The 27,289-nt window shown below is 34.9% G+C and overlaps 1 protein-coding gene across 4 annotated transcripts in view; it reads right to left on the bottom strand.

Annotated features, from left to right (window-relative positions):
- Positions 1–27,289, bottom strand: part of sema6a (sema domain, transmembrane domain (TM), and cytoplasmic domain, (semaphorin) 6A) — a 162,903-nt gene that overhangs the window by 20,229 nt on the left and 115,385 nt on the right. For 2 of the 4 annotated variants that reach the window (XM_051929422.1, XM_028805261.2), the window contains 7 exons: positions 26,792–26,947; positions 26,246–26,419; positions 25,198–25,338; positions 23,901–23,978; positions 19,707–19,765; positions 16,831–16,851; positions 9,048–9,206 (listed from right to left, as the gene is read on the bottom strand). In XM_051929422.1, coding sequence (XP_051785382.1) covers positions 9,048–9,206; positions 16,831–16,851; positions 19,707–19,765; positions 23,901–23,978; positions 25,198–25,338; positions 26,246–26,419; positions 26,792–26,947 — 788 coding nt within the window. The remainder of the gene's footprint in view (positions 1–9,047; positions 9,207–16,830; positions 16,852–19,706; positions 19,766–23,900; positions 23,979–25,197; positions 25,339–26,245; positions 26,420–26,791; positions 26,948–27,289) is intronic. The other 2 variants (XM_028805262.2, XM_028805264.2) reach the window with 2 other exon arrangements.

Here is a 27,289-nt window from a genome sequence, read left to right as displayed (position 1 = left end):
CACCCTGTACATGTGACAATAATCACCTTATAAACCTATAACCATTCTACCTCCATATTTTGCAAAAATGACTAAATATAAAGCTACTAGGCTAACTTGGGGGCTCAAAGTTGACCTCATGTGAATGAGCATACCCTATAATGGACTGGTGACCTCTCCAAGGTTGCTTTCTGACACAGTATGCCAGAAATGGTTCCAACCCTTAACAGCCCTCAACCAGATTAACCAGGTTAATAATAGAAGGAAAGAAAAAATGGATAAAATAAAAACAATATTACCCTAAGTTCTTGTCTATAAGCCACGGCTTACCTAAGGAAAAAAGTTGCGAAAATGAAAAAATAGAATATCGGCTTATACATAAGTCCGGTTTATACAGTAATCCCTCCTCCATCGCGGGGGTTGCGTTCCAGAGCCACCCGCGAAATAAGAAAATCCGCGAAGTAGAAACCATATGTTTATATGGTTATTTTTATATTGTCATGCTTGGGTCACAGATTTGCGCAGAAACACAGGAGGTTGTAGAGAGACAGGAACGTTATTCAAACACTGCAAACAAACATTTGTCTCTTTTTCAAAAGTTTAAACTGTGCTCCATGACAAGACAGAGATGACAGTTCTGTCTCACAATTAAAAGAATGCAAACATATCTTCCTCTTCAAAGGAGTGCGTGTCAGGAGCACAGAATGTCACATAGATAGAGAAAACAATCTCTAGCAAACAAATCAATAGGGCTGTTTGGCTTTTAAGTATGCGAAGCACCGCGGCACAAAGCTGTTGAAGGCGGCAGCTCACACCCCCTCTGTCAGGAGCAGGGAGAGAGAGAGAGAGAGAGAGAGAGAGAGAGAGACAGAGTTTGTTTTTCAGTCAAAAATCAATACGTGCCCTTCGAGCTTTTAAGTATGCGAAGCACTGTGCAGCATGTCGTTTCAGGAAGCAGCTGCACAAAAGATAGCAACGTGAAGATAATCTTTCAGCATTTTTAGACGAGCGTCCGTATCGTCTAGGTGTGCGAACAGCCCCCCAGCTCAATCCCCATACGTCAGGATCACAGATAGTCAGCACAAGAGAGAGAGAAAAGTAAGCAATCTAGCTTCTCAGCCATCTGCCAATAGCGTCCCTTGTATGAAATCAACTGGGCAAACCAACTGAGGAAGCATGTACCAGAAATTAAAAGACCCATTGTCCGCAGAAATCCGCGAACCAGCAAAAAATCCGCGATATATATTTAAATATGCTTACATATAAAATCACAATTTAAATGACCGCTACACGCGCGTGTTGACTCGGCGACGCCCAGAGCAGAAAGAACGCGCTCCGGCCGCTCCAACCACGCCATGAGGTGAGTGAGAGAGACGCCAATATATCACACTCTCTCCCCCCTTAAAGAAATTAAATGGGTGCGAGTGAGACCACTGACCTCCCTTCTATTAGTTATAGGTTATAGTACGTTCAGCTTATCCATGAGTCCGGCTTATCTATGATAAGATTTTATTTTAAAAATTCGTATGATTTTTGGTCTCCGGCTTATACACGAGTCCGGCTTATAGACAAGAACCTAGGGTACTATGGATTCTATACATGTTTATTCCCAACTGGCTAGCATTTTGTTTATGATCAAATTATGTTTGAACATTTGTTTTTTGCTCATATTTATTGATAAAGCTATGATGTACATTTAAATATATAACCTGGGCTGTAAACTCAGTGCTATTTTCCAATTCTTAAATAGTCATCGTTTAACCAGTTTATCTGCTATACCAGTGTATAAGTGCATTCCCATTTCAAATGCAACCCATCACAGTAGCACAGATGTTGCATTTTTAAAAAAATGTACGCAATGTACTTCATAAATCTACATTTCTTTCCAACACTGTAATTACTGTCACACTTCTCACCTCCTGAATTTATTCATTTCATCTAGGACAACGCATAGCCCAGGCAGAATCTCTGAGGGGACCAACATATGTTGTGCTCATAAGTCTTTCAGCCACCTTTTCTAAGGTATCTTGTAGAACTAGAATTCTACTACTGTTTATAATTCATTACAATGTGGATGATTTCAACAGATGGTGCATAATTCCCAGACAATGGTGCAGACCTTTGTGTCAATCTGCCTTGATAGCAAATTAATCTCTCATTATGACAGTAATCTGGTTTCTAAGGGTTGGTTAAGAGGTGCCTGGCTGGGACTTCAAATTCCTATCTACCAACCCAGAAGGATCACAGCTTACATAAAGATTCATAAGGAAACAGGTGCCAATAAGAATTCCAATAATGAATTTGTTACACATGGCAAAAAGAATTCTGAGTTTAAACATCTGGCCACAAATAGACAGCTGGGTGTCTGAGTAGCATACTGCAGCAGTGGTTAGCACTACTAAATTGTAAAACTAGTATCCACGATTTGAATTCCATACCTGGTTATTAGCTATATGGACGTGTGACCCATGTCTGCATGGATTTTCCCCGGACATCTTCTAAGATATGTGTATTAGATTAACTGGTGTGCTTCAGTGGGCTCTGTGATGACCTGGCACCCTGTCCAGGGTCCATATCTTGTTCCTAGTGTTACAAGAATATTCTCTAGACTCCTGCAACACTGAATTAGACTAAGAGGATTTTAGAATTCTTGTATGTATACTGACATGTATGTATTTCTTACCTGATTTAAATGCAACAGTTAGGAAAAAATGATCTTTATCTAATATTGTTATTATTTAATAACTAGTAGGAATTCACTGTCACTGACAGTTATGCTTCATTGTTATTTTAAATGATTTTCATTTTTACATCTGAAAAATTTTGCCCAGAAAATAAAAGATTGTCAAAATTCTCCACTCTGACTAAAATCAGTAGCAAAGAAAAACAAAAATGTGTAAGCAACTTTTAGAAAAACAGAAAGAAGCAATTACATTTTCCAGCAAAACTAGACTTAACCTAAAGTGGAGGCTTAGTTTTTGCAGCTTGATCAGAAACGTTAAGATCACTATGTCGATCTAGACGATAAGTACAGTTGTGGCAATTAGAGAATGAAATCTGAATTCCACTGTTTTGTCAGATAATTTAACACAGATGGAAAGGACTTAATCTAATCCACATCCCATATGAAAGCAGGCATACAGTTGCAAAAAGTTAAGGCAAACGGATTTTGAGAAGATCCGTTAATATAGGATTTAAACCATATTGTCAAAATGGCAAAATTACTAATGTGTACATATGTTTAATATGTTGACTCAGGAAAGACTGAATAAACAGGTTGACATGAAAAAAACATCTTTGGTAGTGCTACAGTAGAGATGCATTTAAAATTTTCCTGCTTTTTAGATGTGTTTTAGTCCCTACATTTATTAAAAAAAACCTATTAGATGTATTCTTTGTTACAATGCATATCTATTTTGTGAGAAATCTGCACTTTACTTCTGTTAAAGTAGTAAGTTTTTGTTTCAACTTTCTCATTTTATAGGTGTTTTGAAATGGTGGAAAAGTGGTTAGGGTGACTGCCTCAGCACTCCTGGGAGCTTGGTTTGATTTCTGGCAGAATCACTGTCGTCATTCACTGCCTGTAGAGTTTCTACATTCATTTTGTGTCAATGAGGGTTTCCTTCAGATACTCTAGTTTCCGAACAAATACTTTTGTTAAGTTAAATGATGAATCTAATTTGATTTGGTACAAGTTATGATTGAAACTGCAGACGAAGGAAATGTATGGATGTTTTTAAGATTTACATAAACATTTGCAATTATGTGGAAGTAGTGATAACTCTATCTTCTTCGCTGTTTCAGGCATTATTTTTTCAAGTGGGTTCTATCACAAATCCAAAAGGCGTAAAAACGTAGTAATCAACCAGACAGAAGGGTAGGAGGATGAAAAATCACAGCAGGAGAATGCCAGATATTTTTTTTTCTCTTTCCATCTGTAATGATATTGTGTCTGACCACACCCTTAGCTGCAACAATAGTTAAGCAGGTTTCTCTATTACTAGGGTGTTGTACCATGTTAGCCATTATGGATGTAGTGAGAAGTCAAGCAAAATTACATCTTTTATTGGCTAACAAAAAAGATTACAATATGTAAGCTTTAGAGGCAACTCGGGACCCTTCTTCAGAATAAGTCAAACCTTCATTACTGAGTTATACTGCTAGATTTTGTGTTTTTGTTTGCCCGATTACCACTTCCACCTGTATTTGGCCTTGTCTTTAATTGCTCTTACTGTTCCTCTTTTCTATTCTTTTATAAACTAGGGATGAGAATTTATAGCATTATTGATCAATGAATCAGTGGCATCTGCTTTCAATGTATAAATTTAAAAAAATCAACAAAAAAAAAATGTTTCTAATAAAATGGTTGTGCACTCATCACTGACCATACCCTCTGTTTGCCACAAAATGTTGAAGATAGATTGTAATTTGTCTGAACGAATATTTTTGGTCATACACACATTTTATAGAAGATCTCACATTCAATTTATAGCACATGGACACCATTAACAAATCAGTTTATTAAAACTACTGCTCATCTGCTTGTCTCTGTGGCCTTCAGGCACCTATCTAATGTTTCTGCTAATGGCTCTAAATAATGTCAATAATACCTATGATCTCCTCAGCCTGGCTATAGTCCTCTGAACCCTTAATAGGGCTAGAAACCTAAATATAAGAAATGGGTGGGTGACCAAACTGATGCGTAAAAACACATAATTAAATGACTTGGAGGAAGATGAAAGAAGTTATTGTGTGTGGACCAGAAAAGGCAAATAAACATAACCCCTAACCAAAGAATAAATTATATATAGAATCCTTAAGACTGTATGCTCTGCAGTGATCTCTTGATTTCAACCAATATTATAAAACTGTGTAATAAGGACACATGCATGACTAACTTTACATAGTATTATGTACAAAAAGTGAATAAATATTAAAGTGAACATAGTATTAATATTTATAAATATTTTCATCATACATTGTCACAGTTATATATAGTTATAGTTATATATATATATATAGTTATACAGTTGTGTATAAATATATATACAGTCATATGAAAAAGTTTGGGAACCCCTCTTAATTCTTTGGATTTTTGTTTATCATTGACTAAGCTTTCAAAGTAGCAACTTCCTTTAAATATATGACATGCCTTATGGAAACAGTAGTATTTCAGCAATGACATTAAGTTTATTGGATTAACAGAAAATATGCAATATGCATCATAACTAAATTAGACAGGTGCATAAATTTGGGCACCCCAACAGAGATATTACATCAATAGTTAGTTGAGCCTCCTTTTGCAAATATAACAGCCTCTAGACACCTCCTATTAGAACACTCTAGACGAGAACATGCCATTCAGCCCAACAAAGCTCGCCAGTCCTATCCACTTGTTTCTTCCAAAAAAACATCATGTCGAGTTTTGAAAGTCCCCAACGTCTTACTGTCTACCACACTACTTGGTAGCTTATTCCAAGTGTCTATCGTTCTTTGTGTAAAGAAAAACTTCCTAATGTTTGTGTGAAATAGCTTTTGATGAGTGTCTGGATTCTGGATGGAGGTATTTTTGACCATTCTTCCATACAAAATCTCTCCAGTTCAGTTAAATTTGATGGCTTGTCTAAATGAGCATTTGCATACAACAAGTGACTTTCTCATCATCCTGCCATACAGATGTTCTTTGTGCAAATTGCGCTGAATTGTAGAACAATGTACAGATACACCATCTGCAGCAAGATGTTCTTGCAGGTCTTTGGAGGTGATCTGTGGGTTGTCTGTAACCATTCTCACAATCCTGCGCATATGTCGCTCCTGTATTTTTCTTGGCCTGCCAGACCTGGGTTTAACAGCAACTGTGCCTGTGGCCTTCCATTCATTACTTCCAGGATTACATTCCTTACAGTTGAAACTGACAGATTAAACCTCTGAGATAGCTTTTTGTAGCCTTCCCCAAAACCATAATACAGAACAATCTTTGTTTTCAGATCTTTTGAGAGTTGCTTTGAGGATCCCATGCTGTCACTCTTCAGAGGAGAGTCAAAGGGAAGCACAATTTGCAATTGACCACCTTAAATACCTTTTCTCATGATTGGACACACCTGTTTATGAAGTTGCAAGTAATCAGTATTGAGCAGTTACATGCATTCAAATCGGCAAAATTACAAGGGTACCCAAATTTTTGCACAGCCAGTTTTTCACATTTGATTTAATTTCGTACAACTAAATACTGCTTCACCAAAAATCTTTGTTGGGAAAAAAACCCCAGTACTCAGATGTTCCTAGGAAATGAAAGACATATCACTGTTAACTTTTTTGTTGAAAGCAGAGTAAATTATTATGCAGGCTGAGAGGGGTTCCCAAACTTTTTCATATGACTGTAGTTATACAGTTATATATATGTCAGATATATAGAAAAAACAATAGAAAGATCTTTGATTTACCTTTGGAATAGCACTTACTTTATTACTCATATTAGAAAAATAATTTGGAAATAATACATCCTATCCAAAATATCTTTAAAACTAACTTGGCAGTCAAGGTTTTTATGTTATCTGGAAATCAACAACATTCAGAAAGTAGCATGAAGGCTGGCTGCTAGTGTTCTAGACATCTATTATCAAAAGATAAAGAAAGCAAACTGTTCATCTAAAAAGTCCCATAAGCTGCCAAGACTGGGATTTCTAAACATGAAATCTAAAGGGGGTGGGGGGCATGAGAGTCAAGGAAAAGAAGAGAAAGGGAAGATTTCATTCCTCTAACTAAAGTAAGAAAAGGACATGGATACTTTGTTATGCCACTATTCACTCTCCCGTCTGGTTAGTAATACAACCGCAATACACAAGGTAAAGCCTTAGAACATTGCATCTCAGAAGATGAAATGTCCTGTGGAAGGGGGACTAAATACAATGGTAGCTGGTGGAAGGGTAAGGCAAGGGTGCTTAGTTGAATATTTTAAACAAAAGCAAGACATAAAAGTTAGCATGTATAGCATCATACAAAGATAGCAGCAATGAAATGTACTCTGAAAACATACACCATTTTCAATTTTCGATTATTATTCACCAGCTCATGTGTTGATTCACTTTTGTTTCTCTCCTAAAGTCGAGGTAATGTAGTGCTGTTTGAAAGTGTTAAATTATACTGAAAAGTGCCTAACGTAAAATCTGCCTTTAAGAAAGGACAGATTGTGTGGCATGGATATGATGGCTTTATTATGATTTTATCTTTCACAAAAACAAACACAAAAAACTTTTACAGATTTCAGTGTACTATAAAGCAGCCTGATGTGTTTATTATAGGAACCTAACACAGGTCCTGTAAGCAGCAAATGAGCAACTACGTAACTTTAAAAGAGGAAAAAATAGAGCAGGGCATGAGTATTGGTGAGAACTGGAAGAGGGAGATGACTATGTGACTAGACTGAAAAAAAAATCTGTTTGTTTAGATAAAGCTTCTATCCAAAAATGTAATCAAACCACAGCAGAGGTGTACAGTACAATTGATTACATATTTTTACAACTGGAACACTGTCAGATTAACTGACTTGCTCAACATTATACAGTCAGTCAGCCATTGAACCAACAACATTGTGGTACAGTGATAAAACCTTAGCTATCAGCCCAGAATGCAAATTGGCAGGCACCCAAAACAGATAAATAGGGGTGCCCAGGGCAGCCAGGTCATCATCACTTCTTTTCATCTCCATACAGAACATGTAGGTTTGAGATGCCAAGATATCTCCAGGCTACTCATTTATGATTCACATACACAGGCATCCATTAAAAATAATTACATTTTTGAAATGCAATCATTTAAATACTGTAAATACTTTATAAAAAAAAGTCATCTTAGTTTATTTAACTGCTTTGAAGTAAAAATCATTTAATTGAACATGTGTATGGATGTCCAAAGGTTTGCAAAGAAGGCTGGCCATTATGTAGCTATTGGATTTTGAAGAGATTCATAACATAAGTAACATTTTTTCATGGTTTAAAAAGATGCTATTTATATCTTATGATTCTACTGTTTTCAGAGTATATTTAGCATTCAAAGCTTGCAGTGCACAAATGTCACTTCCACATGCACAAGTTATTATAATGAGGCCCTGTGAAGAGTACATTTAAAAGAACAGCATATGGATGCAACATCAAAGCAGTAGCACTCTCAGTGATTACAAGACTGGTAAGTACACACCTCTTACAGTAAAAAAGTAAATACAGCAGTGATACAATAAGAAGCAGCAGCAGTATCAAACAATAAAAAAATATCATGCAAACTTAAAGTGTAAAATGTCTTATTCTGTTTAAAATGAATATATTTACACAAAGAAACAAAAGCTGTTGTGTAAGAAAAAAAAAAGCTTGATTTAAAATGATCAGCATAACCCTCCCCATTACCTTTACACAAAGGATTATTGCAATAATGATCTTTTAATCTTCACAGGTAATGGCAAATGGGGAGGCTATAACATTGTAATGTTACACAACCATGCAGTCAACTATGCCACCATTGTTTTCTGCTTGTAGGTACTCTGCTTCCAGCCTTTGTCAGTAATAATAATTACACCCTCTGAGCCTGAAACATTAAAATGACCCTGTTAAAGACTAATAACAGACACGTGTCTCTTACTGTCCCTCAGGAGAAAGCAATCAACCGACGCCAACATATCACTCACTGAGGGAGAATGATCAAGCTTAATGAAAGAGAAAGTACAACAAAACAAAATCTGACATTCTGAACGATTAGTAAACCAACTAAAGAAACTTTCATTTATATGATATTATTAGCTGCCTATTACTAAAACAGTTTAACAAATACATGTTTGTAATACATAACTTTGACCTACTTTTTAATAAAAACTACTTCATCGCTATGAGGCTGACATATTATGAAAACTCCAATGTTACCCTTTCTGCAGAGGTATTGCACTTAGGGTGTTCAAACTATAAAATGTCCAGTTTACTGCTGATAGAATTGCTCTGCTCTTATTATTCCTATGCACATTGGCTGGAAGCAGATACGCTACAGTTTTCCCCACCACAGGAGTAATATTTCCAAGGCCTTACCATTGCTATCCTGGACAGTATGGGAAGGAACAGCCATGTATTGGTCTTTTTTATCAGAAGTGATTATTGAATTTTTCTGATCAGTTTCTCCTCCTTTGCGATCAAGCCCAAATCTGACTGGAGTGTGAGACGTAGTGAGAAATAGGAAATCAGAAGGGTCTGTTGGCACCAGAAGCAAAACAAAATTAACTTTAAAATAATATCTTGAAGAAAAGACTCTTTACTAGCATTGGCAAATATTTAAACATATATATATATATATTTATATACACACACTAACATATGCATGCAATATGCTACATATAATTATTTGTCTATTATTGGGTGTTGTATTTTTGTCAACTATTTCGAGGAGATGCATATCTAAGAACTTAATTTTCATTGTACTATGCACATATGACAATAAACTTCACTTTTATATTAAGCAAGAAAATAGCATATACTGTATAAAGGTAATTAATTAATCAATCAATCAATCAATTAATTAATTAATTAAAAATTTATGGTTCATCGTCAGATTATTATTTGAAAATAAAACACATTTTGAAGTTAAAAAAAAATCACTTCAGTAACAGATTTTATACTTTTTTCAGTATTTTAGAAATTTTCCATAGCAATAAAGTACTTACTCAAGCATATCTATTGTTAGATGTATAAGATATATACGTAATATAATATATATTGCATACACTCAGTGGCCAGTTCATTTGGTACCTGCTTGGTAATGCAAACAGCCCTCTCCTTCAAATAACCAATCTTGCATCTACACCTCAAAATGTATTATCAAGAGTTTTAGGGATTGTTCAGTTAAGCATCAGAATGGTCAAGATGCAAGATTTCAGTGATTTTGACCATGGTATGTTTATTAGTGCTTGGTGTGGCGGTTCCAGCATTGTGAAAACAAGTACCCGCCTGGGATTTTCACATATTCATGTCTCTAGAGTTTACAGTGAATGAAGCAATAAACAAACAAAAAAAAATCAGTGTGTAGCAGATCTCTGGAAGACATGAAAGTGATAAGAGGAAAATGGACAGACTCAAACAGTCAAATAACAACTATTGGCAATAATGATGTATTGTATGTGCTGGTCAGACTTCAAAAGACCACACAGGATTCCATCTGAGAACAGGAAAAGGAGGCTATAGTTGGCAAGTGATCACCAAAACTGGAAACTGAAAGGTGGTGGAAAAGTGTCCCTTTTTTCTAACGATAGTCAAAGAATGTGACAATATGCAAATGCTAGAGTCAGATTTTGGCATAAAGAGCATAAATCCATGAATCCACCCTTCTACAACAGTACAGGTTGCTAATGATAGTGTAACGGAATAAAAAATGTTTTCTTGGCACAAACTAGGCCTCTTAATAACAATTAATTGTCAATTGTATTTCACTGTAAACCTAAGCATTGTTGCAGACCACCTTTTATCACCACAGTATAACATTTTTTAAAAAGGGTACTTCCAGCAGAATAATGCAGGTATTATCTCAAAGCTGGTTCCACAAACATGAAAATTACTTCAGTTTACTTTGATTGCCTGCACAGTTCCTAAATCTCAAGCCACTGAAATGAGATGTAATAAAATGGGAAGTTCATAGCATAAAAGGTTGGCCACAATGTCTGTAGGAAATTAACGTTGGAACTGAGTAAGCATGGGCCAAAATCTATAAGTTGTCTTTCTAGCACCTTGTTGAATCCATGTATTGAAGAATTCAGGGTGTTCTAGAGGCAAAAGGGGGCCTTACCAGATATTATACAGGCATGCATAATACAGTGGCCAAAAAAGAAATAATACTTGGTGAAAAACAATGTACATCCACTGTGTGTGTGTGTGTGTATAAGATATCCCTGGCAGATTCTTTATTTGAGGGTGCCTGCATTTTAGGATGCAAGTTATCAGATTACTCAATTCCGTATGTTTTGACTAGCACTAACAATCGTTATCACACAATAACTCACAATATCTCTTTTATTTAGAAAGCTTTGCCTCTAAATGGTTGTTTTGTCTTTCGAAACAGAGACAGAAAGACTGTGTTAAATGACCTCTGTTCTATCCTTTCTTGAACAACAAACTCCTATTTCATACATATGGAGTACATCTAGGGCAAAAATGATTATAAAAAGTAATGGTATTGTAGAAAATTTTAAAAAGAATGCAATTTAGTTTTTATACAATATTCATTTGTTCTAGTACTGTAAGCTTAGTATCATTACAGGAATGAGAATATAAAATATAAATGGGAAACATTGACACTAGCAGCCCCTAATTCAGTGGATTAGTTCACATTTATACTGTAAATTTCCACATTTTATTCCCAGATCGGTCACCATGGTTTGCAATTTGAACACATCCCAAATATGTGCATATTAGGCTCATTAGTAACTCTGATCTAGCTCAGAATGGAGGAGTGTAGTGTGGGTGGGCACTTGTGTGCGGTGCCTATAATGGACTGGCATTTCCTTAAAGATTGATTCTTGCTTTGTGCCACCTGAGGTTATGCTACCCTGTAATGAAATATGTGGGTTTGCAAAATGGACAGATGAATGTATATTGTAGCAAGTATTGCTATCATACAGTATTAGTTATTGCAGTATATATTACTTACAACTATGTTTTTCTTATTATCATTTTATTTTGCCCCACACACCAAACTGATATTTGAAGAAATGTTAACTGCTGACTGACTTAGCACCCTAGGACTTCGAGTATTTTCAACAAAATATACTGGTTATGGTTATTAAAATGCTGTCACACATGAGCGCCTGAGAACCACCTTCTTGGCTCTGGTAAGGTAAGCACTTCCACCCTGAGAAGAGAGGGTGTGCTATCACCAACATTTTCTTCCCCTTCCTCCTCCACAGGTGGGAAAGGATGACCAACGAGATTACCTAACACCGCCTTGACACCAATTGATGCCCAAACCCACCCCCACACCAGCCTACCCTTGTGATCCCAGCCCTATAAAGTCAGCCCGCTCCTGGAAGGTGGCATCAGATATTCGACTGATACTTGATTGATACTTGCTCCTAGCACATACTTATCATTGTAGAGAGAGAGACAGAGAAAGACAGAGACAGAGCATATCATTACCATTTTGTATTGACTTGTTTTGATGGCTGTCTTTTGTTGTTCTGATTATTAAAATGAGTTACCTTGCTGGTACCCCAACCTATCTTGATTGCCTCCCACAGTCTGCTTTCCCGGCCACACTTATAATTCTAAGATGGTTACTACTGCTGTCTGCCAGATTTCAGATTTTATAAAATCTTAAGATGATATGAACAGACAAGAAAAAGGAGGGATGTACAGATAATTGTACATTACACATTTAGAAAGCATGATCAGTCTTAGTGTTTCAGTTGATAATCATGTGACCTCATAGCACTTGATCAGTTATTCAATCTCTGGCTGAATATCCTCCCTATGTTTTCATGGTCTATTTCTGGGGCTTTAGTTTACTCTCAACATCAAAGGCATATTTACGTTGAACAGCAAATATAAAATGGTCTAGCTGATAAGTTACTATGTAATTCAATAGACTGGAGTCCAATTTATACAGCAGCTGGAATCCAGCCTTTTCTAACTGTTAGCTAGATTAGCTCTACTTTCATGTAGCCTTAAACATGCAGAAACAAAGTTATACAATATTTACAAAAAATGTAAAATGTTATATTAAGGTCATGGAAAAAGACTTGAGTATAAAATAAGCTAGAGTCTCAGGTGTTTATTAACAGTATGTGAGTAATTCTGCCTCAGACAGACTAACAGACAGCAACAATGTACTATTATAACATCCAAACTGGGTTTTTAAAGGCTGATAGGAAATAATTAAAACCTCTTTTGTTTTGTGATGGCACTTACTAAGCTGTATTATTTATAAAAACATGATGGTGTACTTTTCTAGTTGTTAACTTATAACAAAAACAGTTTACTGTGAAACGTGTGCACTGCAGATACTGTATATTTTGATTTTATGATTTTATAAACTAACCTTAGCAGTATACAACTGTCAGCATACTGATTTAGATAAGCACAGACAAATATGTCATATTCCCTTCCTTGCATGCCTCTCTGCTCTTCACTGTACTTGATTGCTCTTTGCAGTAAAATGCTTTTTTGGCTTAATTCTATCATGTGTGTTTTAAAAATGAAATACAGTTCAAAGTCATTTTCCTCCATTCTGTTTACTTTACAATTACAGCTACATCTACAAATCTAATTCAATGCTATTTCACACTATGTTTATTTTATGTTTAAACCTAATCAGTTCCCACAAGAAAAATTAGCCTATAATTAAAGTACTACAGGAAGAATAACAGGCCATTACAAATATTTATTTTATAATTTCAAATGCTAAAAAAGCTCTGGATGAGCCAAAGGGTAATGCAAAGAAAATTAAATATTTGTCAGATACATACAGTATGTGCATTAAGAAAAAAAAAATATTCAACTGCACAAAACTTAATTTGTTGAGTTTTAATTGAAGCTTTTACATTAACATGTTTCTGCCCTTTCCTTCTAAAAAGCCTTAGAACTCAATCATTGTTAGGATTGTTTAAAAAATGCAGAAAAGGCCTTCTGTAATACAGTACAATACATTAGGCAGTCAAGAAGGTTTTTTAGTTATATACCACAAACTAAAAAGTGAAGGCAATGGTCTGTTTTATTACTTACTATCAGTCTTGAGAGTTTTGTGGATTTACTCTCTTGTTTGGGGATAACCTGAGTCAAAGTTTAATTGGTGTTAAATTAAGGGCAGATCTGACCTTTATTCCTCTTGACCAAGATTCTGTGTCAATATCTAAGTGTATCATTTTCATTTTTTTATTGATAAACAATGTTTATTTTAGAATGGCACTCTTCACAGGAACACTAAACAGTTCAAAGTGAACTTGATCGTTTCAGGACAACTCCTTAAGTCACTGACCACACATCCAGTAATGGCCAAACAAGCACATTCAAAATAAGGGGACAGTTATCACAACTATAATGACAAGTGTTAAACAATACCTTCTTGTTTAGTTTTATCTGCCTTAACTCTTGTAAAAGATTTCATATTAAACTGAATTGACTTTTTGGTATTAGTCAAGTAAAATCACAACACAATGACTAAATACAAATGGAATGACATAATTAAGAGTATAATTAATGTCTGCATTGTAACTGTAATTCCTTTATTATTAATCCCTAGAGTGCAGCTGAGATGCCAAACTGCAATTATTAATGATTAGGGGGGCAGCTCTGATGTAATTATTATTATTTACTGTTTAGTTAAACGTTTGTTCACATTTTATATGATTGCTTGGATAAGTTCTGCCAAGCAACTGCAGGAATATATGGAAGAGCTATAACAATAATCAGAAAAATGAGATTAATCGAAATAGCAGTTCATTCTATTAAAAAAAACTGTTATTATATTTTAATAAATATATAATGTACAATTTAAATGAACATATTTCATTTAAAAATATTTTATATATAAATCGAAAATCTAAATAACTGGACAGTGTAGAAGAACATATGCAATTGTTTGATTATTACACATATAATATGTGTATTGAAGGCAAACGTTTTGTTAAAAGCTATTGCTTAAATAAGCTTAAGCACTTTAAAACAGCCTGTATGTACATTTGCAAAACACTGTTGGTTCCTATCGAAATTGTTTAGTCAGTTTGATGGATTAATAAACAAAGTGAATGGAAAACTACTAGTTATGAATAAATAAAGATCAAGTTTGCCACATCAAACACTTTCTATTTTTATCCTAAAACGATAGCAATGTCTTCTCCTCTAATTAGAAGTAGGTACTCATAAGACACTAGCTCACCACAGAGCTGTTTTTTTTAATGAACTTAAAAACAGAACTGATGTTACACATGAATTATAAATCCATTGCCTTCATTATCTGAAAATAAAAATATAAAATTATCTGAAATCAGGGTCATTATTTACAAACACATCAGATATGTTTGCTAATGTTTGCTTTCCAGCAAAAATGTCGGGAATAAGAAAGACTGGACATACAATACTACCACTATATACAAAATGGAGTCCGGCATTAAGAATAACTGATATTTTAGGCAAGTGTTAAAATTTTCACGTAGGAAAGTAAAAATGATGTATTAATGACTGCAAATAATACATTTTTGCATTTTATTCCCAATTGATAACAACACAGTTCACAGCAGGTTACTGCTGAAATCAAGAAAAGCTGAAGGACACATAAACTCCCCAACAAATATAAAGGAATCAGAAGACACTGCTGAGCTTTTCATCTTTGTTTGACACTGTTGGCAGAAGATGAGCCAGAAGGCGTCAAGTTTAAACAATGCCTACAGATAACCAGCTGTCTGAAAATAACTAATCATGGTGTGTCCCTTCAATATCCACAAAGCTGATGGGATATTGATCTGTGTTCTCATCTATAAAAATGAAACTGAAAAAGAAAAAGCAAAAAGAAACAGCACATACTGATATACTAAAATGAAATTCAATCTGTCATTGTCCTCACAAGTGATCTACCAAAAGGATTATTTATCCATCCATCCAGCCATCCATTCATTTTTAAAACCTGCTTATTCAAGTACAAGGATGTGAGGAGCTAGAGCATATTCTGGAAGTGCTGGGCACAAGCCTTAGAACCAGCCCTTGAATAGGTACTAGTTCTATTACAGGGTACTTCAATGAACATGCCCACCATCATGCACATCAAGTTACTAATCCACCTAATCTGAATATTTTTGGAAAGTCTGAGGAAATTGCAGTATTCAGTGAATATCAATGCAAAATATGGAATAAAGTGCAAACTCGACATAGACAAGGTCTAGACTAGGATTTGAATCCAGGACACTGAAGCTTTGAGGCAGCAGAACTTTCTAAATGAATTTAAACTATATACAATTCTGAAGGTGTACTGGAATAATCTTTCCATCTAGCTGCTGATGCAAAAAACATATTTTAGGACTAAAGGGGCTAAGTTTTAATCTTTGTATTTCATAGCACGAAAGTTTGTAGATCATGAAGCAGGACTGGAGAATCACTTGTTTTGCAAATGGACAAAACTGTAATTGAATCCTTGCTTTAACAATAATCTTCCTGTCAGCATGAAATTTGAACAAGTTTCATCATCTCCCCAGTGCACCATGACATAACTAAATAAATAGTCTTGCATGAGATAATACAGTCCACTAATTTGATTAGTTAAGTGCAAAAAGCACATAGTTTGTACAAAAAAACTGTTTTTATTACTGTTTTTGAATTAACATGTTTTGTTTGACATGTTGATGTGTTAATTCTAATTGTAAAAAAAATAAAAATAAAAAATTAAATACTGTGTTTAGCTTTACTTCAAGGGCAGCAACTTAAATTAGCCTTTATTGTTGTTCTAATATGTGCAAGTCAGCAAGGCCCCAGAGGCCCTGAAGCACCAAGCTCTATCCTATTAACAAGTATAGAAGCCTAATTAGACTATTAAAGGCCAAGACAGAATCAATGCAATGCAGGATAGCCAGAATATACAAAATTTAAAAAAAACTGAGAAAGTAAAAAAATGTCTTTACAGCCGTAGTTCTAGAAGTAGTATTGCATTTAGTAAGAAAATGAAGGTTAATTATGCTTTTCCAATGACTTCTGAATTTGTATTCTCACACACATGTTGCAAAGCATACAAAACAAAGCCAATTAGGTAACAATTAAAAAGAAAAAGTAAGAAAGTTAACAGGAAAATATGGATATCTGACATCTATGTGAAGTAGATAATATGTAAACCATGTGCAGTACTTACCATTAAGTGCCACAAATGAATCTGAAAAAGAAAAAAAAAATAGTCAAGACAGGAAAAAGTCAGGCTCAGGGAATGTGAAAAAGAGAAGCTTTTTGTATACAGAGAAAACAAACTGTTAACTTAATGCTTTTGTACATACATATGGAATATAGTCTGGCCATCATTGGAGTAGGACAGACTGAGAAATCAAGTATAGAGTTAGCATATTTTCAATATTTCATTAACTGTCTTTTGTTAAATGGTTATCATAGGAAACCAGTGTGCTTTTCTTGTTTGGTACACAGACCAAAAGAAAGGTATATCCATAATATTAGGCTAGAAATATTTATCACAAGTATTGTTTGTAAAGAAAATAGTAGGTATATGATATTGAGGTTATTTGGACATATGTATATTCCCCTTCGCATAAAATGATTTTATGTAAAAACCTTTGATTAAAAGTTTCTCCATTACAGAACTGATGAATAAATGTTTATGTTCCAGGACATCCTTTCATCCTACTTGTTAAATCTGCTCTCCTTGAAGCTATGGGATATTAGGTTGTAAACCTTTCAATTACAGCTGCTTTTAGTATTCAGCTTACTATAATTAAGACCCATAGCCTCATTTACCAAGTAATTGTAAGTGCAAATCTATCAAGCAATCATTTAGACAGATATCAGTGTGATTGTAGAGTACAATCCAATCCTACATTGGGTCATAGATTTGCCTGTACACATTTTATTTACAGAAAAACTGGTCTTGCTTAAGGATGCCGGGATCAGATCATCTCCCCAGTAGCACCCGCAAAACACTGTTGTGTAACACAGCAAGTAAATACTATCTGATTTTACTTAAAATTTAGAAAAAAAAAATCAAATTCACTTTATGAGGAATTATCCAAAATATGTTTAGAATTTAGCAGACTTTTAATGCTATCCTTAACAATTAAACATGTTGTACCTCTGCTAAACTTTAGGCTTCAAATTTATGTTTGAGCAATTACTTAATTGCTTAATTGATTAAATTTATAAAATCAATAGGAATTATTTAAATAAACATATAAAGTAATGGGAAAAAAAATAATAAAGTAGAAAATATAAAACATTAATATTTTATATTGTGCATGCTGTCTTGATGCTTGAAGAAATTAAAATAGTGCTGCATTACCAACTTAAATATAAATTGTGTTTTTGCATATGGCAAGCTCTAAAAATTTTCATATAATGGCACAGTAATCCTGCCACTGGCAAAGCTAGTGTTTTCAATTTTTATTAATGACTTAAATTTTGAAATATAGACAAACTGTGTTGGTGAGGCCATCGGGGGTGTATACCCTGTGGTCTGTGTATGGATCCCAATGACAGAGTCGAGTGAAGGGAGCACTGTGCAGTAAAAATTGACATTGCCCTTCGAATTAAATGTAAAACCGAGGTCCTGACTCTCTGTAGTCACAAAAGATCTCTGGTTAGCTCTCAAAAGAATACAGTGTATTATATCCTATATTGTCCACCTAGGTTTAGTCATTCTGGTCCCATAATCATCCACTGTCTCTTACTGGATAACTATTTTTATCACCCCTTCACCATCTAATAGCAAATGTGTGGTTAGCGTACTGGCACAAGATTGACTATTGTCGCATCATCCAGGTGGATTCTACACATTCTACAAGGCACAACCAACTAGGTTACATTAACTGCTTGGCAATTTGCTGAGAGTGCTAAAAGGTGCAACACTAATAAGTTAATTACAACAGAGTTTTTTTTTTTATTTGTTTCATTGTTTTTGTCTTCCAGTAACTTTTGGGACATAGTCAAGCTGACAGGACAGTATGATAATCTTTGGGATTTGCTTATTTTAATTCAACAGAAATGTATGCATTACTTAAGTGTGATTTATAATATCTTAACTGCTTGTATATTCACATTCACTGATGCAGGTTCATATTGCAGGTACCTTGTGGCTTATATTTGAGTTTTGCAATTTCATGAGCTTAGTTTTATATTCATGCTGATACCCATTTCCATAACATTGGTTTTTAGTTCTTTGGCAAAGACTAACAGGAAAAATATTTACTTAATTACCTGTAATTAACTGATAATTTTTAACTATTCAGCACAAAGCACATGAAAAACTTAAATAGGTATTCACAAAATGCTATTCAAATGATGTTAATTTAAAATATACAATAAAATTACCAACTTTTAAATGTTTATAAGGGTCTTTCAAGAGCAGGCCCAAACATTTAAAGTGTTAATCTAACACTGCCAAGTTTACGTTTTAGACAATTTAAATGCAGCAATACTGCAAAATGCTTTAAAAGCAACTGATCTTTCTATTCTAAAAATATCCGCAATTATGTACAAAATAGCATATAAATATAGTAATATTTACATGTTAGTAAATTAAAAGTGCAACCACTACTCAGCAGGATGGATTAAATTAATTTCTATTAAAAATCTCCACAAAATGCATAGTTTGAATAGCCTTACAAATAATGACAATAGTTGTGAAATGTAAGGTACTGGTAACACAATGTATGAGAAAATAAAAAGAGGTGGAACAGAGGTAGTTTGACAGGGTGGGGAGAACACTGAAAGCAGTTTCTGGACAAACAGTTATGTTAATAACTCTTTTTAAAAAAGCACTGTTTCTTTAGAAAGAATATACGTTAACCAACCTAAGGTATTTGACAATACATGTGAAGGCTTACATAAAAAAGTTACAATACTGTTCATTCTGTATATCATGACATTGTGTTTTCTGACTAGATTTAAACATTAATTCATATAACTGTTATTCTCAGTCAGATGGTAAACAAAATCTGCTAACGTAATATTATTGCAAGGGGATAAAAACTCTCTGACCCACCATAAACAGGAGGAAGATGTACTTACTTTGGCAGTCACCCAGCCCATCTGTGTTGCCGTGCTCTATGTCCTGCTCAAATGTCAATCTGCGTAATGAAAAGAGACATCATGGTGAACATTTAAGCTTTCAGTGCAGGAGAATAACTAACAGAAGGAAAAGGACAAGACTAAAAAAACATGACTTCATTGTTCATAAGCACTGAACGACCTGCAGACTCATATAAGCAGTATGTATAATTAAAATCTGTTTAGACTCAGGTGTCAAGGGAAGATGAAAGCTATTCCCGCGCAATCATCTTTACCACATGTATCTGTGAAATGCTCAAGAACTTACTGGTGACTCCTCAACTCACTTCTTCAACTATGACACTGTTAACAAACGAACAGAAACCATAACACATTCATAGCATTCATTTTTTGACATTCATAAACTCATTGAAATGGACTCTCAAATATCAGTAGCCTTTTAACAACATGTTGTTCACTTCTGATAGATTTGGTATATTCTGCATAGGCTGACCTAATAGCAAGGACCATCAATCTTTCAAGCTAACTGAGTTTATAACAGTGCTAACCAAAAGTATTGCAATTTCTGTGGTTCTAGGATCATATCTTGGCTGAGGTGTCTAGTCTTATGAGTTTTTTTGTTCTTGTTTAATTCTGCGTTCCTACCACAATCCAAAACACAAGCTGTCAAGTTAACTGACATCACTGAATTGCCCCATGTGGGTATGACTATCCGTTCTGGTACTAACATTGTGTCCAAATTAGGTTCCTGCTGGCTCGCCCCTATTCATGTGCTTGATTTGAATAAGCAGACCCAGACAGTGAATGAAGCATCAATTATATCAGTGACATAAAAATCCTTCACATATGTCTTACTGTCTGAACCCACACCCTTACGTTTTCAATTCTGACATGTGTGAAGAAGGCATTAAGGCAGACAGTATTCTGTTCACTGGTTTTGCCTGATCTAGTAGCCCTTGAATGAGTAGTTCACCCAACTGTGTGTGGATGTTACGAACTGCACAGTGCTCTGTGAAGCCACTACTCAGCAACAAATTCCCTGAGTAAAATGGTCAGCGCAAAAGCCAGAGAGGCTTGTGCAGGTCTTCCCTATAGTTGGGAAGACGTACTCCCACCTTTTGAATCAGGGTCATTGAGAGGTCTTTTACATTAGTACCAACTGGAGCTATTTATTTTGAGTAATGACTGTGCAAATGCTGAAGCTCTACACTTGTTAATACCTGACAAAGTAAAGCTCTTTGTGCTGATAACAATAATATAAGAATTTAAATACAAAGTCCATCTCACTTACATTGTAGGCATGTAGCTCAAAGATTCATTCAAGTATATGGCTATGGAATTAGGTAGTCAGGATTTCACAATGTAGTCTTTTTAATAACAATGTAATAACTATTTTAGAAAATTTGTAGAAAATCTCAAAACTTAACCATACCTAATAGAATTGAGTACAATTTACAGTTGAACAATCATTGATACTGCTAGACCCTTGACCTCTTACAAATGCAAGAATCGACTCTTAAAGGGATGATATTCATTTTGACGTGAATTGCCTTCACACTGTTTGGAAAACACCCAGAGGATGAACAGTGTGGGTCTGAATGGACACTATTTAAATGACTGGGACATTAGTTTCTTTGTGAAAGGTTGGGTTAAAAAGTTTGACAGGTTTTACACATTCTAATACAAAATGAGTATTATATGTCTAAGCTTACATAAAATATCGGTGGGCTTCAATTACTAAATCCCCTTTGGCATTGAGCACCCCATGCACTCCAGCATTTGAATAATATAAACATTCTTATCTTTCATTAATTTAAGTAAATATAATTTTGTTGTTAATATTATTTAATAGTATTTTTTATTTTAAAAGGGTAGGTTTTAAAGCAGATATCCAAAGATGATACTTCTACTGTGCAAAAACATACTTGACAACTAGAGTATTGTCATTTGGTCCATTTCTGTCATATAAAGCTAAAATAAATAAATAAACAAACAAACAAATAAATACATTTATGAATGTGCTTTTCTTTTTACTTTAACAACACTGGATTAAAAGAAGCAACAAACAACAAATGAGAGCCTGGTCTATTGAAGAGCACAAAAATACACACATTCAAACATACTCATGCAGTACATAACCAGTGATATCGAAGAAATCTGAGCGGCCATAAAACTCCAAGTTTTCTGTGTGGATTCCTCCTCCACCCAAAATATGTGCAGGGTAGATCACGTGACAACTCTAATGTGAGTCTGGCCATTATCCTCTGACCTTTCTCATGAACAAGATACTTGAATGCAAAGATGTGCCATGATTTTTGTTCACCCCATCATCCTCTGTAAACTGTAGAAACTGTAGTGTGTGAAAATCTCAGAGAGGGAGATAGTGTTTGAGATGTTGGAACAACCATGTCTGGCACCAACAACCACATGAAGCTCAAAACTGGGTAGATTATTCAAAATGTTTGGTTGAAGAACAACGAAAATCTCCTGAACATGTCTGTATGTTATATACTGAGCCGTAGCCACATGATTGGCTGTTTGGAGGAGCAGACTAGTTGTGTTAATGATCATGTGTACCAAATTACATTCTGAATTGCATGTCTGTTCAGGAGAGCTGAAAAAAATATGAATTGGCAATCTGCACACAATTTATAAATGCCTTTTAACTCTCATATTTTGCTCCAACGACAAACAAAAACTTGCAAAAAAGTTTCATAAACTGTATAAAATTACAAGCATGTATAACCAGGCAAAGAGCATTTTTAAAGGTGCAGGTTTTGATCCAGTGATGGAAGAAAATGGACAGGCCTGATACGGTTTTAGGAGAACACTGTAAAGGCCTGTAGTGGGTGCAGATTACTCAAACTACTGTTTCAAAAAGGAAACAATGTCTTTGACAGGACATGACACTATAATAAATAATAAATACTTAAATAAGCTGAAAAAGTTACGCTTAAAATAAAATAACTTATTTTTTTTGTAACACGATTTATAGACACTTCAGCACCTTTAAAATTCAATCTTGGCTGTTACCGTTGTGGGTCTTGTATCATCTTTGCATTGAAAGCACAATGGAATAGATTTGAAAAAAAGATAATTATCTATCAAGCATTTTCATCAGAGCTGTAATAAAAAATTCTAAGGACTACTCCTTTGTGTAATGTGTATAAAATTGATTGAGATGGCTTTGTAATTAGGTTTCTTTTTATTGATTCCCCTTAATAGAAAATAGTGACAGCTAATCGACACTATCAGTTTTAAGAATAGATGATAAACAGCAAAATGTAAAGCTTTAATTTGACTTTAAACATTCTTTTCTACTATCAGGACAATTATGCTGAAATAATTTTGCTTAATTTGGGAAATCAGTCACCACAACACAGCTAATTAATGCAGTCATGGGAATAATAATTCAAGATTAATAGTAAAATCTTTTACAGTTTTTAAAGAATGTTTCTGCTCGCTAGCACATTTTATAGTTAACTGATTTAATTTAATACAATGGTGTCCCATGTCAAAACTGCAGAATTATTCAATGTAATTTAAATTAACCTTATAAAATGCATCTAGTGTAAAGAGTTTAAACTAACTTTGAATATCCTACGTTCTGTCTAAATATATAATGGTGTATACTTTTGTTCACTCTGCACTCAAAGTCACTTTATACAGAGATCTGCTAAGTTCAAATGTAATGTATATAACTTTTTCAGCCATTCAGTATTTAAAACTATATTTTTGATAACAAGATAGGTTTTCAAGAGTTAACATCTATCATAGTAAACAAAAATATAATGACCTTCTTAAAGAAAAGGAGGACACTGCGATCTTAGCTTTCATTGGTATTATTGGTGAGTGTACTGAAACAGTGACCCCATAAAGTATGGTTTTCCTTTCCAGAAAATAAAAGTAATGTATGCCAGTAAATTTCTGTTAAATCAGAAAGTCTTGGCTTCAGCAGAAATGAGGATCTGATGAAGCAAACAACAGATTGCTGTTATGGTTAACATATTTCTTCTTGACTTTCTGAAGTAATGGAAAAGAGTGGAACATCATTTTATGCATTTATTAAAGATAATGTCCTGAGCAGATGCAGAAATGATGTATCTCAGTAGGAGGCATACACAGAAAACACACCTTCCTCTTTAGCTGTACATAGAGTATGGACATAAAGCAAGAGTAATTACAGCAACGTGCCTGGTATTGGGCAAGATATCCATGCATATTCCATCCTTCACCCAGCCACAATAGGGATCCCGGGATGCAATGCATGCCCTTAAAAAAGAAAAATCAATTTTAGATCTAATTTAATTAAATTCATAGCAATTGAACTTTTAGCAAACAGTTTACATAAGCATAGGCCTACTATTGCTTATCGGTATACAGTAATCCCTCCTCCATCGCGGGGGTTGCGTTCCAGAGCCACCCGCGAAATAAGAAAATCCGCGAAGTAGAAACCATATGTTTATATGGTTATTTTTATATTGTCATGCTTGGGTCACAGATTTGCGCAGAAACACAGGAGGTTGTAGAGAGACAGGAACGTTATTCAAACACTGCAAACAAACATTTGTCTCTTTTTCAAAAGTTTAAACTGTGCTCCATGACAAGACAGAGATGACAGTTCTGTCTCACAATTAAAAGAATGCAAACATATCTTCCTCTTCAAAGGAGTGCGTGTCAGGAGCACAGAATGTCACATAGATAGAGAAAACAATCTCTAGCAAACAAATCAATAGGGCTGTTTGGCTTTTAAGTATGCGAAGCACCGCGGCACAAAGCTGTTGAAGGCGGCAGCTCACACCCCCTCCGTTAGGAGCAGAGAGAGAGAGAGAGAGAGAGAGAGAGAGAGAGAGAGAGAGAGAGAGAGAGAGAGAGAGAGAGAGACAGAGTTTGTTTTTCAGTCAAAAATCAATACATGCCCTTCGAGCTTTTAAGTATGCGAAGCACCGGTGCAGCATGTCGTTTCAGGAAGCAGCTGCACAAAAGATAGCAACGTGAAGATAATCTTTCAGCATTTTTAGACAGGCGTCCGTATCGTCTAGGTGTGCGAACAGCCCCCCTGCTCAATCCCCATACGTCAGGATCAGAGAAAGTCAGCGCAAGAGAGACAGAGAAAAGTAAGCAATCTAGCTTCTCAGGCATCTGCCAATAGCGTCCCTTGTATGAAATCAACTGGGCAAACCAACTGAGGAAGCATGTACCAGAAATTAAAAGACCCATTGTCCGCAGAAATCCGTGAACCAGCAAAAAATCCGCGATATACAGTATATTTAAATATGCTTACATATAAAATCCGCGATGGAGTGAAGCCGCGAAAGGTGAAGCGCGATATAGCGAGGGATCACTGTATTACGTTTACTTTCAGATGACAACAGAAAACAAATTCTACTGTATTGTGATGGCTAATACATCAACTAATCAAAATATTCAAAAAAATATTTAATTTTTCTTTAAAATTCAACATAAAAGAAAAATAAAAAGGCTTGATTACTTTTTGCACTTTCCATGCTTTTCACATCTTGACAAAGGCACCTTCACCACGCAAGAGGAAAAAGCCACAAAAAGTGAACTGCTGTGTTTGTCCAACTGCATGCCCATGATCCTCTTGTCCTCTACACCATCAATACTACATCTAATTGGAAAAACATAGGTTTGAAAACAGTTCACAAAACATTCTGGCAATGAACAGCCAACTGAATATAAGCTCATCAATATAGTTTTCTACTACTTTATGTCTTTATTTAATTATAGGGAGACTTAGTGGAACATAATCGTTATTGTAGCAATACAAGACAACTTTGATCCAGCAGAAATCTTGCTTCTGTGCAAGGACTGCTGAGCCTGTCACATAGGGTAGCCAACCTGTGTCATAGAATTCACTCAGTTAAAGAATATGCCTAAGCTGTGAAGTACCAAATCAGACAGGGAGTCCGATACACACATCTCTCTTCACCAAAGCTGACTACTAAATTAGCTGGTACCTGAATATTTATACAGCAGAAGAAGGATGGTTTGTTTCACAATACTGTATGCTTGCTGTTTCCTTGTAACTTCATTTTAAAGTGCCATACTTTCAAAAATGTATACAGTGAGTATTGGGCAATATTTTAATGTATTTGCCATAGAGGCTGTGCTAAATTACAACACAACAATAAAAATGAACTGTGTTTTTCCATTCAAAGAAAAGAATAAAATCTAATAACACTCACACATTAAAGATAAAATTGGCATTAAACATAATAATTGATGAACCACAACAGTCTGAACATGGGATAAAATTTCCAGATAGTTTTAATGTAATATTGGGAAAAAATAATTTTTAGTCTCTTTCAACATGTTCTATATATTATCCTATTTTCTGACTTTTCCACATAGTAAGAATGGCATCAGAAGGAAAACTCAGAAGACAAAAGGAAATTCAAAGCACACTCTCTAATTTGCTAACCATGGTACAGCAATGAAATCTGATCAAACTGTTTAAATGGCAACAAAATGATCTGCTTGGGAGGCTTTTACCAAGGGACTAATGAGATACACACTTCTCTGGATTGTAGACATTCAGCTCCTCCAGGAAGAGGCTGTCATTTAAGAAACCGCTGCTCATTTTAGCTAGGAATTTTAAAATGATCCCTTTCTCAGATCCAAGGAACACAACTGTGTAATTCTGATAAGGTCCAGCTGAATCATCCACAGCAATTCGAGTCAGTCTGTAGCTGAAAGAAACAGACACAAATTAATTTTTTTGTTAGAAATTACTTTTTTTTATGTTGTCCTTTAGTGCAACAAATCCAGTTATTTCTGTATAAATTTATTTACCTTTACAAATGGTATTCTAAATGAATTAATTAGCATCTTATTACACATTTTCCAATTCAACTATGGGCAAATATGGTATCAAGCTAAGTTCTGAATGAGCACAATCGTTACTGCCAATGCATTTACTTTTATACTATGAATAAGCTTTTTCATATGCTGAGAGGGAAAGAAGACACAATCAGCTATCTTTCAGCAGTTTATAGCATAGGTTTTAAAAAACATCACCAGGAAGCAAGCTGAATGTTCACAGTATTTCCACTTATACTTACCGTACCATAGTCTTCAAAAACCATGGCCTATTGGCCAGAGATGACACGGCTTCATCCATTAAAGGGTGCATTTTAATGAAGTTTAGTGTGTCATCTGGGAATTCATTTGAACTTTTATATTTTTCAAGAGATACTGATCCAGCACAGCAGCCAGGCCTAGTATAAAAGAAATTGAGTGACTTGAGGAGGCAGAAGAATATATATGAAAAACGACATTCTACACTTCACTTCATGAACAGTTTAAAAAAAATAAGAGAAATTGTTTTTCTGGGAAAGCAAACATTAGAAATGTTCTTGGTGAAACCATTTACTGGACATTTTGTGGAAGTACTTCCCCTGTGTCTCTTTTACAGCCCACCCTCTGTCAATGGTAATTCATAATATTAAACTCTGAATAAACTGAAGGAAAAAAATATTTGGCATTCAACCAGTTATGCAAAGAAACCACAAAAGGCGGGCTGGGGAGCTTTAAATGCTCAAAAGCATACACCAGATGCT

This window comes from Erpetoichthys calabaricus, chromosome 7 (assembly GCF_900747795.2).
Source record: "Erpetoichthys calabaricus chromosome 7, fErpCal1.3, whole genome shotgun sequence".
In the NCBI taxonomy this organism is placed as follows: domain Eukaryota; kingdom Metazoa; phylum Chordata; class Cladistia; order Polypteriformes; family Polypteridae; genus Erpetoichthys; species Erpetoichthys calabaricus.
The sequence above is the reverse complement of the archived record's forward strand: the minus strand, read 5'-3'. Positions and strand labels throughout refer to the sequence as shown.